Here is a 13,843-nt window from a genome sequence, read left to right on the forward strand (position 1 = left end):
AGTCAGTTAGAGAGATAGTATAACGATAGTAAAATGATCTGGAGGTCAGGGTTCCTCTCTTGACTGGGTAGCTTAGTCAGTTAAAGAGATAGTATAGCTATAGTGAAACGATCTGGAGGTCAGGGTTTCTCTGTTGACTGGGTAGCCTAGTCAGTTAGAGAGATAGTACAACTATAGTAAAACGATCTGGAGTTCAGGGTTCCTTTGTTGACTGTGTATAGCTTAGTCAGTTAGAGATAGTATAACTATAGTAACACGATCTGGAGGTCAGGGTTCCACTATTGACTGGGTATAGCTTAGTCAGTAATTTGGTTTTTGATAGAACTGTAGCACTGTCAGGTCAGGATTCTTCTGTTTACTGAGTATAGCTTAGTCAGTTAGAGATAGTATAACTATAGTAACACGATCTGGAGGTCAGGGTTCCTCTCTTGACTGGGTAGCTTAGTCAGTTAAAGAGATAGTATAGCTATAGTGAAACGATCTGGAGGTCAGGGTTTCTCTGGTGACTGGGTAGGTTAGTCAGTTAGAGAGATAGTATAACGATAGTAAAATGATCTGGAGGTCAGGGTTCCTCTGTTGGCTGGGAAGCTTAGTCAGTTAGAGAGATAGGATAACTATAGTAAAACGATCTTGAGGTCAGGGTTCCTCTGTTGGCTGGGAAGCTTAGTCAGTTAGAGAGATAGAATAACTATAGAAAAACGATCTGGAGGCCAGGGTTCCTCTGTTGACTGGGGAGCTTAGTCAGTTAAAGAGATAGTATAGCTATAGTGAAACGATCTGGAGGTCAGGGTTCCACTATTGACTGGGTATAGCTTAGTCATTTAGAGAGATAGTATAACTATAGTGAAACGATCTGGAGGTCAGGGTTTCTCTGTTGACTGGGTAGCTTAGTCAGTTAGATAGATAATATAGCTATAGTAAAACAATCTGGAAGTCAGTGTTCCTTTGTTGACTGGGTAGCTTAGTCAGTTAAAGAGATAGGATAGCTATAGTAAAACGATCTGAAGGTCAGGGTTCCTCTGTTGACTTGGTATAGCTTAGTCAGTTAGATAGATAATATAGCTATAGTAAAACGATCTTGAGTTCAGGGTTCCTTTGTTGACTGTGTATAGCTTAGTCAGTTAGAGAGATAGGATAACTATAGTAAAACGATCTGGCGGTCAGGGTTTCTCTGTTGACTGGGTAGCTTAGTTAGTTAAAGAGATAGTATAGCTATAGTGAAACGATCTGGAGGTCAGGGTTTCTCTGTTGACTGGGTAGCTTAGTCAGTTAGAGAGATAATATAGCTATAGTAAAACTATCTGGAGGTCAGGGTTCCTCTGTTGACTGGGTATAGCTTAGTCAGTTAGAGAGATAGTATAACTATAGTAAAACGATCTGGAGGTCAGGGGTCCTCTGTTGACTGGGTAGCTTAGTCAGTTAGAGAGATAATATAGCTGTAGTAAAACTATCTGGAGGTCAAGGTTCCTCTGTTGACTGGGTATAGCTTAGTCAGTTAGAGAGATAGTATAACTCAGTTAGAGAGATAGTATAACTCAGTTAGAGAGATAGTAAAACTATAGTCAAACGATCTCTCTAACTGACTATGCTGCCCAGTCAACAGACGAAGCCTGACCTCCAGATCGTTTGACTATAGTTTTACTATCTCTCTAACTGACTGGGCAGCTTAGTCAGTCAGAGAGATAATATAGCTGTAGTAAAACTATCTGGAGGTCAGGGTTTCTCTGTTGATTGGGTAGCTTAGTCAGTTAGATAGATAGTATAACTATAGGAAAACGATCTGGGGGTCAGGGTTTATCTGTTGACTGGGCAGCTTAGTCTGTTAGAGAGATAGTATAACTGTAGTAAAACGATCTGGAGGTAAGGGTTCCTCTGTTGACTGTGTATAGCTTAGTCAGTTACATATAGTATAACTATAGTAAAACAATCTGGAGGTCAGGGTTCCTCCGTTGACTGGGTAGCTTAGTGAGTTAGAGAGATAATATAGCTATAGTAAAACTATCTGGAGGTCAAGGTTCCTCTGTTGACTGGCAAGGTTCCTCTGTTGACTGGCAAGGTTCCTCTGTTGACTGTGTATAGCTTAGTCAGTTACATATAGTATAACTATAGTAATAGGATCTGGAGGTCAGGGTTTCTCTGTTGATTGGGTAGCTTAGTCAGTCAGAGAGATAGTATAACTCAGTTAGAGAGATAATTTAACTATAGTAAAACGATCTGGAGGTCAGGGTTCCTCTGTTGACTGGGCAGCTTAGTCAGTTAGAGAGATAGTATAACTATAGTCAAACGATCTGGAGGTCAGGGTTAATTCCTCTGTTGTCTGGGTAGCTTAGTCAGTTAGAGAGATAGTATAACGATAGTAAAACGATCTGGAGGTCAGGGTTCCTCTGTTGACTGGGTATAGCTAAGTCAGTTAGAGAGATAGTATAACTATAGTAAAACGATCTGGTTGTCAGGGTTCCTCTGTTGACTGGGTATAGCTAAGTCTGTTAGAGAGATAGTATAACTATAGTAAAACGATCTGGAGGTCAGGGTTCCTCTGTTGACTGGGTATAGCTTAGTCAGTTAGCGAGATAATATAACTATAGTAAAACGATCTTGAGGTCAGGGTTCCTCTGTTGACTGGGTATAGCATAGTCAGTTAGAGAGATAATATGACTATAGTAAAACGATCTTGAGGTCAGGGTTCCTCTGTTGACTGGGTATAGCTTAGTCAGTTAGAGAGATAATATGACTATAGTAAAACGATCTTGAGGTCAGGGTTCGAATCCCAGTCTAGCTAGCTGAATTTTCACTAAAACTTTGTAGATTATATGTATTTATTTCATCTTTATTATTTTCTCATCAAAATCCTTTCAGAAATGATGTATCAAAGCTGGAAAAAGGCCCAGTTACTAATCCTTATTTACAGTGATTGGCAATGGTATGGGGATCCTGAATTCTGTAAGCATTTTTAGACAGGTAGATTTGGTTAGGTGTAATTATTTCTGGTAATACTGTTAATTGATCTGTTTCTAGATACAACCTCTATAAAGTTACCCACCAGGTAAATCATGGATGATGAGTCATATTTGGGGTTTTTTGGGAAATTGTTAAAGATTTAGAGTTGTACACTGGAGTGTGTAATGTTTTAAATAGCTTCTAAAAATATCAAATAAATAAAAGGTTTTTGCAGACGGATATTAAATAGTTTTGTATAACTTCAACTTCGTTCTTACTTTTACCTTGCGTACACTTCAATAGTCCTATCTAAAGAGGATTCAGTTTACGTGTATGTCTAATAGGATACAAGCTGAGTTATTTTCATAAAGCTTTTTGACTTCAGAAATTATGTAACATCAGAGTTATCTAAGTCTGTGGTAACATTGATTTTTTTTTAATTTGATAAAAATTAGGATTGTCTCTGATATTCCTCTTTTGAGTATATGTAAGTGTTGTACAGTTTTTGGAGATGCTAATTCAAAACGTCTTTAAGTGATTTGAAATATCAATTATTATCGTAGTGAAAATCTGGCTGAAATAAAGAGACAATATGCTTTTATCCCAATTCAGTAGCTTCCTTAATTACAGGAGGAAAGAAAATTCATATAACTTCATAAACTTCCCATGTATTATTTCGTTACCTAGAGTGGAACATCATATCAGTTGCAGATAACTTTATCCTTAATATAAACTAATGGGAAGGGATTCTTCCATCATGATATTAGTTGCAACAGAGTATAAAGCTTAGTTATGACATACTGGTAAATAGTCCGACTGGCCCATTAGCAGCTTGAACGTTTTTGCCAAGACTTACCAGAAAACAGGATCACCCTACTAGGTCAATCAATGGTCAGAGTGTCGGAACCAATAAAGTATCCAATTGTCAAAATCAAGGGAGGTAATCCAGTAGTTGTTAAAATAAAATGATTTCATTGAGGAAATTAAAAAAGAAGCTATTTACACCTTCACACATTGAATCTAATCTGAAAAGCATTGAGTGGAGATAAAATATTATGGAGAAAACACCCATAGAATTTAAAGGTAAGAAAATGGGGTTTATTAATCTTTGTACTTATCTATATATACAAAATGTTAAAATTGAGTGACAAAAAAAAAAATAGATTTACAAATTAGTTAACAGACAGTTGTGAAAAAGACCAGATTACAAATTATAAATAAAACTAAAGGAGGGAAAGAGTTAAATGTTACTCAGGTGAAAGTTATGTTTGAAAATTTAGGAGCTAATTTTAAAACATTACACTCTCTTGGGATTGGATGTGCATGCGAGGCATTTTAAAGTTTTTATCTTTTTTTTGGAATGAGACTTAGATCTAGGCATGGCATGGTGATGTAAAATGGGTTAGATTTCTGTCATTACATCTTAATGAACCTATGTTATAGCATTGTATTTCCTAGTCAGATATCAATTGTAATTAAAAACCTGGAAAACAAGGACACAACATTTTCATTTGAAGCTTATTGTAAATGTAGTCAGCATTAGTTAATTTTAGCTATACTAGCTACTGACTTAATGAATCTGGTGGCGTGGACTGTCAAAGATCAAAATCCAGCTTCTGTACTGTTACTGAAGAAATGGCGCTTTCTATTATCACATTCAGCTTGCCTTTCTTTATATTAAGTTCTATACATTATATGAAGCTCATCGCTCATATAATGCTAAAGAAATCACAGTGCAGGTGTACATTTAAAAAGGATAAGGATGCTACCTTACACTTTATATTTCAGAATTAACACCCTTTACTTTTGAAAACTGGCATCATCTTAACATTTGAATCAATGCTCGCATACTTATGTACTTTTCAATTATGTCATCAACTCAATTATGTCATAAACTCAATTATGTCATAAACTGAGCACATCCAAACTGCTACTCATCAAAGATTTCTTAGTTATGAACTCTTTCATAAAGGAGATAGAAACCAGATTTCTTAGTTACGAACTCTTTAATAAAGGAGATAGAAACCAGATTTCTTAGTTACAAACTCTTTCATTAAGGAGATAGAAACCAGATTTCTTAGTTACGAACTCTTTCATAAAGGAGATAGAAACCAGATTTCTTAGTTTTGAACTTTTTAGCAAAGGAGATAGATAACAAATTTCTTAGTTTGTAGCTCTTCTGTAAAGGAGGCTCATGTCACATTAGGGTAGCATACACCCCTATTTGTTTTTCATTAGTCACCCCTGGGGGAACCCCAGTGGGGACTATTAATTTTGGTTTCAGTCCCAGATTTTGACCTTTGTTAGGAGGGCTGTTGTGTATCTTGCTTCTGTCGGAATATACCAGGCGCTAATTACAAGCTCTTGGATAACTCAGATATCGATTTCCTTTTTAAACAGGAATAGCATAAAACCTAAAGGCATTCCAAATTCCCCACTGGAATTAGATATAACCTAAAGATGTTCCGAGTATGAATCAGGCAACTTTGAGGTTCCCGAAGGGGTAAACTGTCGTATCATAAATTGCTATTGACTGATTTAGATATTTTATGTCTGACCAACGACTACCGTTAATATTTGCGTATAGTGCGCACTTTCTTAAGGGGAAAATGAAGTGTCAAGAAAGGGGTGTACACGATTCTCAAGAACAATCCAAAACCAGTCCTTGGTCGCGACCATTTCTCGTAAATTTTTCGAGGATTTTCGGAAATGTTTTGATATATGCTAACAGCAATACAACTGCTAAATTTCGTTGAGTAATCCCCGATTGCATTGGCAATTTAACTATTACGAAAAGTTGCAAGTTTAAGTCATATAATACTATAGAATCGGATAAATAAACTCGAGTAAAGTAGGCTCAACTTTTCAGGACGTTACCTTGTGAATTGATAAATACCACGTATCGGGAAACATAACGAAGAATTGCATCGGATTTATTACTCTGTGGTTAAAATGTCGTTCTTGGGTAAAATCTTGCTGAACTCTTCAATCTTGTCCGTAGGAATGTGTCAAAAAGACACGGGTAAAGTGGCGAAGTAAGCAAGTTTATGTACCGCAAAGAGTCGAAGTTGCATGATACTATTAACCGGCAGGAATTTATAGTGACATCCATGCAAATTGAACCGATAATGATAAAAGTTTGAGTTTGAAAATTAAATATCAACGGGTTCAAACCAGCCAAATACATTCCGATCTTTTCTTTTCGAAGGAGAATTGATGATATCACAATTGTTTGGTGTTCTTCATGTCTTGCGAATTCGGCTGTTGGTGGTCCTCGTCGGAGTGACTGCCTTTAAGCGTACAGTACACATTCTGCCGATATCGATGACCGATTCAGTCAGAAAACTACTTGGAAAAGTGTATTTCATAACAAAAAATAGTAGAAGATTTATCCGTATAAAAAATTGAATCTTTTCTGAAACTTATTGTTGTGAAAACAACATCGTTATATTCCAATTACCTGTTCTGCCCATGCCAGGTGACGTGTCAGCGCGCAGATCTCCCCCTATTTGAGGTGTCTGTCAACGCTAACGTTATATTTGCGACATGCTTTCCTATTAAATCCCTGTGTTGCCATGGCTACCTCAACAGCATGTATGTATTTACACCTGGTAATTGTTTACTATTTTGATTGACAGGTGGAAATATATCCGTTGTAGCTTGGTCAATGATTTATCGGAAAAATGATCATACAGAATGATGGGGTGACTTTCATGTCATTCTGACATATTTCTAGTTGCTAAATATTTTGTAACCCATTATATTTAATAATATGGATAACTTATATATAGTTCACAACTGAAACAGAATACTGTAATATTTTTTGTACACTTGTTTACATATATATATATATGCTGTTGCGACACTCGTGAGATTTATATCATCTATATGATGCTGATAAATAAGTTGAAGGGTAACTTTATGAATATTTTCTGTTGTGAATAAGTACATGCTTTTTATACGCCGGTCGAAATTCGACAGGGGTATTATGGTATAGCGTCTCCGTCCGTCCGGTTCAAGGTTTGGTGCAAGTTTTTCAGTGGTCTACAATTCAGTCAGATCATGTGTTATTGTCCTAATTTTTGGCATGGATGTTCATGTGGGGTCTAACAAGGACAATATGGATTTTATTTGGGAAAATAATTCCAATTTTTGTAAATTGTATATACGTAGCCAATTATGGTAGACATGTCCCTATAAACCCACAAGTCAAATCAAATTAAGGGGAGTCAAAAACATACTCTCAATGGTCTACTGTATGCCCTGATTAAAAGGCATTAGGCAGAGTACATTAGCAAAGAACCAATTCCATAAATGTGAACATTACAGTGATGACAATCACTCTTGGTAACAAAAACATCAGTGCAAGCATTTTTAGGTCACCTGAGCTTTAGCTCAAGTGACCTATTGCTATCCGTTTTCGTCCGTCGTCGTCCGTCGTCCGTCGTCCGTTAACATTTTACATTTCAAACTTAAAGTCAAGTTCTGCTGGGCCGATTGAACTGAAAGTTGGTAGGAATGATCGCCTCATGGTCCTGACAAAGTGTTGTTATTTTTCGGGTCGATCAGAAATCCAATATGGCCGCCACGGCCACCATTTTGAAAACCTATTTCAAACTTAAAGTCAAGTTCTGCTGGACCGATTGAACTGAAAGTTGGTAGGAATGATCGCCTCATGGTCCTGACAAAGTGTTGTTATTTTTTGGGTCGATCAGAAATCCAATATGGCCACCACGGCCGCCATTTTGAAAACCTATTTCAAACTTAAAGTCAAGTTCTGCTGGACCGATTGAACTTAAAGTTTGTAGGAATGATCGACTCATGGTCCTGACAAAGTGTTGTTATTTTTCAGGTCAATCATAAATCCAATATGGCCGCCACGGCCACCATTTTGAAAACATATTTCAAACTTAAAGTCAAGTTCTGCTAGGCCGATTGAACTGAAACTTTGTAGGAATGATTGACTCATGGTCCTGACAAAGTGTTGTTATTTTTCAGGTCGATCAGAAATCCAATATGGCCACCACAGCTGCCATTTTGGTAAACTATTTCAAACTTAAAGTAAAGATCTACTTGGCCGATTGAACTGAAACTTTGTAGGAATGATCGAATCATGGTCCTGACAAAGTGTTGTTATTTTTCGGGTCAATCAGAAATACAATTTGGCTGCCATGGCCGCTATTTTGCTACTAAGTTCTAATAGGCCGATCTCACTTAAAATTGGTCTAGGAATGATCAGCTCATGGTCCTGACAAAGTTAAGTTAACATTATACTATTTTTTACTCAAATTGGTACATATTTCAACAACAAAAATAAATACTATAGACTCAGGTGACCGTTAAGGCCCATGGGCCTCTTGTTATCACATAGACATGACACTGGCTACCTAAAGGTACTTTAAATATCAAACAAACAAAGAATCATTGGATAGGGTCAGACGGGCGTATTATGCATCCGTTTGCGGTGCTCTTGTTTTACATACTAGTGTTATTATTTCTCTTTCCTGAAAAAACAATCCAGTCATTTAGAAATTGCTCTTGAGTGTGTCCCAGGTATTGACTATTCCATGGAATTTTTCAGCAGAATTGATGGTGAATATATTTGAGATCCAGACTTGTCAATACTGTTATGGTTAGGCTGTATGCATCATAAACCTGAACAATGTACTTATAAGTATTATGTAGGTGTAGATTACTAATTGGGCTATCATAAGGTGTAATCATTTTTCTGTGGATCTGACTTGCGCAATTTATCATAAATTATGTTTTTTAGAATGTTTATATATATAAAAAAGAAGAAAATATTACTGCTGAAATTATGTGGCTATTTCAAAATTGTATATCAAAAGGAGTTTCTCAAAAAGAAAAAAGATAAATGGGTCTAAACTTTGCGTGGTTTTTGAGGAGCATGAGCTCAATTTCAAAATCCTCATCTGTGCTTTGAATAAGCAAAATATTTATACCTTTTAGATATAGATAACTTGGAAGATTAATTTAAATATATCAATAATGCCACAATAACATGTTTATTACAGCCATACTATAGAAGGATGATCCATATGTGATAGAATTTACAGGAAATTGATTTGTATAGGTGTTACGTCATGCTGGTACACAAAACTACTAACCTACACTAGCTACCAATAGGGAGACATGTGTTTACAATATACTGCAGCTACAGGCATCAATCCTGACTCTCAGAATAAATAGTCATCTACAACATCTGTATAGCTTCTATGTTATCTCAAGAAAATTGCTCCAAAGTGTGCAACTTTCAGGGAATGAAAAACATACATATTCAACATGATCAGACCAGACTGACCAACCCAGATTTACTTAAAAGCTGATGATAGAAAATAGGGTTGTCTTCTTTGTTGTATGTACATGCTACCCTACACCCTATTATGCATCAGAATAGTGATGAGACCCAAACAGGAAGGTATAAATTGATCTAAATCTGCTTTCATATGTTCTGGTATATCGGGATCCAGACCTCCGATATCCCTGCTAACTGGAGGTGACGGGAATGAATAGTGACATCAGTTAGTACATTAGGATCCTCCATCTGACCCTCACATGTAACAGACAGAGAAGATATATATATATCTATCAACAAGAAATTGATCAATTAATTAATAAGTCTCATCAAATCTTAAAAAGATACCCTTCTTCTCTTCAGTGTTATTCAGATATTAAATATCAAAGGAGATGAGTTTTAAGTCAATCATTTATTTACTTATTTTTAACTAGGAATTCAGTATCTTATTGAAATCTTTTTTTTGCATGCTCTAATTGTTTGTATGTATTTAAATGAATAAATGAATGTACTGGCATGTGGGTGAAATAGGAACGCACTCCTGGGGTAACACAGATACCCACTCACCCGTTCCTGGGATAACACAGATACCCACTCATCCGTTCCTGGGGTAACACAGATACCCACTAACCCGTTCCTGTGTTAGCACAGATACCCACTCACTAGTTCCTGTGGTAAAACAGATACCCACTCACCCGTTCCTGTTGTAACACAGATACCCACTCACTCGTTCCTGTGGTAACACAGATACCCACTCACCCGTTCCTGGGATAACACAGATACCCACTCACCCGTTCCTGTTGTCACACAGATACCCACTCACTCGTTCCTGTGGCAACACAGATACCCACTCACTCGTTCCTGTGGTAACACAGATACCCACTCACCCATTCCTGTGGTAACACAGATACCCACTCACTCGTTCCTGTGGTAACACAGATACCCACTCACACGACCCTGTAGTATCATGTTGTATGTTATGTTTGTGTAAATTTCTTTTATCCTGTTTCCATGTTCCATGTCAAGTAATGTTGTCATCAGTTAAATATGTAATATATGATACCACCTTTCAAACAGATTTCCATACGAAGAGACTTAAATACACTTTTCTGAGAATTGATTTAAACTCTGTTCAAATTTAAAGGTAAATATATACCTATATAAATGTCTGTATGTATTAACAGGTTTTTAGCAGTAATAATATTTTAGCACTTTTCATGCTAATCTTTTAGATAGTTTTTTAAAAACTTAAAAATCACTGACTCTGTGAAGATATACACTGAAGGAGGTTACTCGGTGGTTTCAGAAAATTATGTTTTGACACAATTTTTAGAAAAATATCAGTTGAACAAAATCCATTGATAAGTTTCACCTCCAATTTTGTAAAATAATTCAAAAAGCGTATCATTAATGTTATTACGGTTGGACAGTAGTTCAAATTAACGTTCATGTAGATTTACTGTTAAGTTCTTATTTTTCCAACACCTGTGTCTTAGCACATTATCAATACTTTTCTGAATTATTTGATTGATGAATTTAAATGCAATTTATGTGGGTGATAGAAGGAATACATAGTAACTGTATGTAGTTCAATCAAAAGTGCAAGAATAAGATTACTAAATTACTGAATTATAACAATGTTATAATTTACATGTTAAACATGTAACTTTAGGTTACATATTGTAGACAATAAAAGGTTACATGTGATAATACAGATGTGATACCCATTATATGTAAAGCTGTTGAAACCACATGAAGTTCTACCACTGTAATAAGTATACACTGGAATGGTTTTTTAAAAAAATCTGAATTTTATTTTGAGTTATTCACCCTTGAGTTTTGATATTGTTTTGTAGAAAATTTGTTTGCACTGTTCAATGTTTTACTAATAGTTGTTTTTATCTCCTAGGAACCCTGGTTTTGGGAAACCAAGTACTGTTTCATAGACTGGCCTTATCAGGTAAGTTCTCATCTGAATTTACCTCTGTAATTCCATAATAAACTATTCCAACCTTGGAATTGGAAGAGTTCAAATATGTCTTCAGGGTAAATGATTTAATCTTCTTCTGATTTCTCAAAAGTATTAGAAACGGAAATATACACTGTTGTCAAGAGGTGACATTGGTATATTTAATGTGTGAATGATTTCTTGTTTGGTTGCAGCACATCTCCGATGGTCTGTACTGGTACTATTTACTTGAGATGGGGTACTACTGGGGCCTTCTCTTCTCACTAGTGTTTGATTACAGGAGAAAGGTAAGGACATTATACATTCATCTTAATTGGTCCTAATCATTTTTAGTTCACATGATTGCTAGTTTGAGCTATTGCCATTCCTTTGTGCGTTGTACGTCTTGCATAAGCTTTTATCATTTTTGACTTCTTCTCAAAAACCCACTGAACAAATTTAAATGAAATCTTGCAGTCAAAGGAAAGCCATTTAAAGAAAAAAATTAAGAAACAGAAAAGTCTTGGGTTCATGATGAATAAATACATTTCACTCCTTCGTTGTATATATTTCAGATTTTTCGCTCATGCTGCTTACTCTTGAAAAATATCAAAATATATAATAAGTTCAATATTTTTGGTATACAACTGTTGTTCGTCTGAAACTTACAGTAGAATTGGGTCTGTTACAGGACTGGATGGAGATGACACTTCACCACGTTATAACACTGGCCCTGATGGGATTCTCCTGGGGAATCAACTTCTCTCGTATGGGCTGTATGATCGTCATCACACACGATGTCGCCGACAACTGGATGGCAGTAAGTAATAATGGGACGATGACAAAGTCAGACATTCCGTCTTTGATGGTGCTTTGGCAGTAGTCATCTCAGTATTGTAATTGGTAGGAAAAGACTGGGTATAAAATGTTGATTCGTGCCTAAATCCTAGCATTAGCAATAGTGCTATGGATATTGGGAAGGTATGACATTGTGTTGTCCTTATTTATGTACGGGTCACCTCAACACCAACACTGATTTATGCTGGAGCAAAGGTGAGGGGCCTAAAACGGGAAAGAAGCGTTCATGTTTAAAAAATTACTTCTTTGGAAAAAAAAACACTTAAATTTTCCATTGAGCTTCCCTGGATGAAGTGGATTCAATGTCTTATAAATAGTGGGTGTGGCTTTCCTTTTGGACAGAAGAATGGGGCTCAATAAGGGAAATTGGAGAGTGCCATATACATAGTTTTAAGATTGCTGTGTTTGCAGTGTTTGACAAGGAATTGTTGTCGTTGAATTTATAGATTTATCTTAACTTGTAAAAGAATACTGAGGTAAAACTTACCCTTACTACGGTAATTGTTACACTTTATGTTTTCAGTGTACTATTGATTAAGGTGGTGTTTTAATTTCAATTTTTCAGAGTGCAAAAATGGCCAAGTACTGCAAGAAGCAGACACTCTGTGAGGTGCTGTTTGGTGTGTTTATCCTCCTGTGGCTGTTCACGCGATGCTACGTCTTCCCCTTCAAGTAAGCGCTCAAACTCAGTCATATCTCAAACTCAGTCATAGCTCAAACTCAGTCATAGATCTAGGCCTGAGGAATAAATCTGAAAGTTTTGGAGAAATATTTCAAATACTTTTTGACATGAGTAAGGTTTCATGATAAGGAAAAAACATCATAAAATTCTAGTGGGTTATTTTCAACAAGATATTCCAGATAAATTGAACAGCAAGAGCTACTTGTTTGTCTAATTTTCATTTTTCAAAGATACAGGATAATTTTAAAGATTGTGTGGTATATTCTTAAACCATAATAATTTGTGTTATTAGTTTTAAATTAATTTTTTTTCTTCAATCAAGGTTATTTTTCGATATTATAGAGTGTTCTTTAAATCTGTAATATTATAATTGTAGAATGTTGTACGCCAGTATGGTGGAGATTCATGAGTATGTGGATCACTTCCCGGTACACAACATCTTCCTGGGACTGCTGCTCTTCCTCCAAGTATTACATATCCTCTGGACCTACTCCATCCTCTCTATAGCCTTCCAGAAGTTCACAGAAGGGGAGGTAACTCTAACAATATTTTTCTTTACTTCCAGGGGACTTATTTTGACACTTATAGTATTCTACTTCTTTTTTCACTGGAGATTATTCACAAAACACACCAGTGCACATAACTGGTAACTGAAACATCAACTGAATGAACTTTTGTGTACCATTTCTGGTAATCAGGATATTAAATGAAGCAACTGAAGTGTACACTTTTCCAATAACTGTTTTGCATATTACTATCAATGTCAGGTCATCACAGGGTCATGGTCAAGCTTAAGACAAATTTGGGCCCATTTTCATTCCAATAGCTAAGAGAAACTAGGGAGTATTTATACGGGTGTGTCCGTTTGTCTGTCATACTTCTAAGCAACAAGGCTACTTATTCCATGATTTTGATTGTTTGGGTTTCTACGATCTGGATAGTTTTAAGGATGTCATTTTGTTTATGCAACCAGTCTGATCATCTGACCAGATCATGCTAGTTTACACAACTCTAAACAGAATGTACTACAATAGGTGTACTGGTAACGGTTACATCTGACCAGATCATGCTAGTTTACACAACTCTAAACAGAATATACTAC

The 13,843-nt window shown here is 36.1% G+C and overlaps 1 protein-coding gene across 2 annotated transcripts in view; it reads left to right on the forward strand.

Annotated features, from left to right (window-relative positions):
- The window catches only part of LOC110463359 (ceramide synthase 4-like), a 40,669-nt gene that overhangs the window by 24,813 nt on the left and 2,013 nt on the right, over nucleotides 1–13,843 (forward strand). For both annotated transcript variants that reach the window (XR_002464385.1, XM_021517884.1), the window contains exons 5-9: nucleotides 11,163–11,213; nucleotides 11,417–11,509; nucleotides 11,893–12,021; nucleotides 12,625–12,731; nucleotides 13,118–13,274. Coding sequence is in view for 1 of the 2 variants with exons in the window: in XM_021517884.1 (XP_021373559.1) it covers nucleotides 11,163–11,213; nucleotides 11,417–11,509; nucleotides 11,893–12,021; nucleotides 12,625–12,731; nucleotides 13,118–13,274 (537 nt within the window). In the remaining variant the exon portion in view is untranslated. The remainder of the gene's footprint in view (nucleotides 1–11,162; nucleotides 11,214–11,416; nucleotides 11,510–11,892; nucleotides 12,022–12,624; nucleotides 12,732–13,117; nucleotides 13,275–13,843) is intronic.

This window comes from Mizuhopecten yessoensis, unplaced genomic scaffold, assembly GCF_002113885.1.
Source record: "Mizuhopecten yessoensis strain PY_sf001 unplaced genomic scaffold, ASM211388v2 scaffold10891, whole genome shotgun sequence".
Lineage (NCBI taxonomy): Eukaryota > Metazoa > Mollusca > Bivalvia > Pectinida > Pectinidae > Mizuhopecten > Mizuhopecten yessoensis.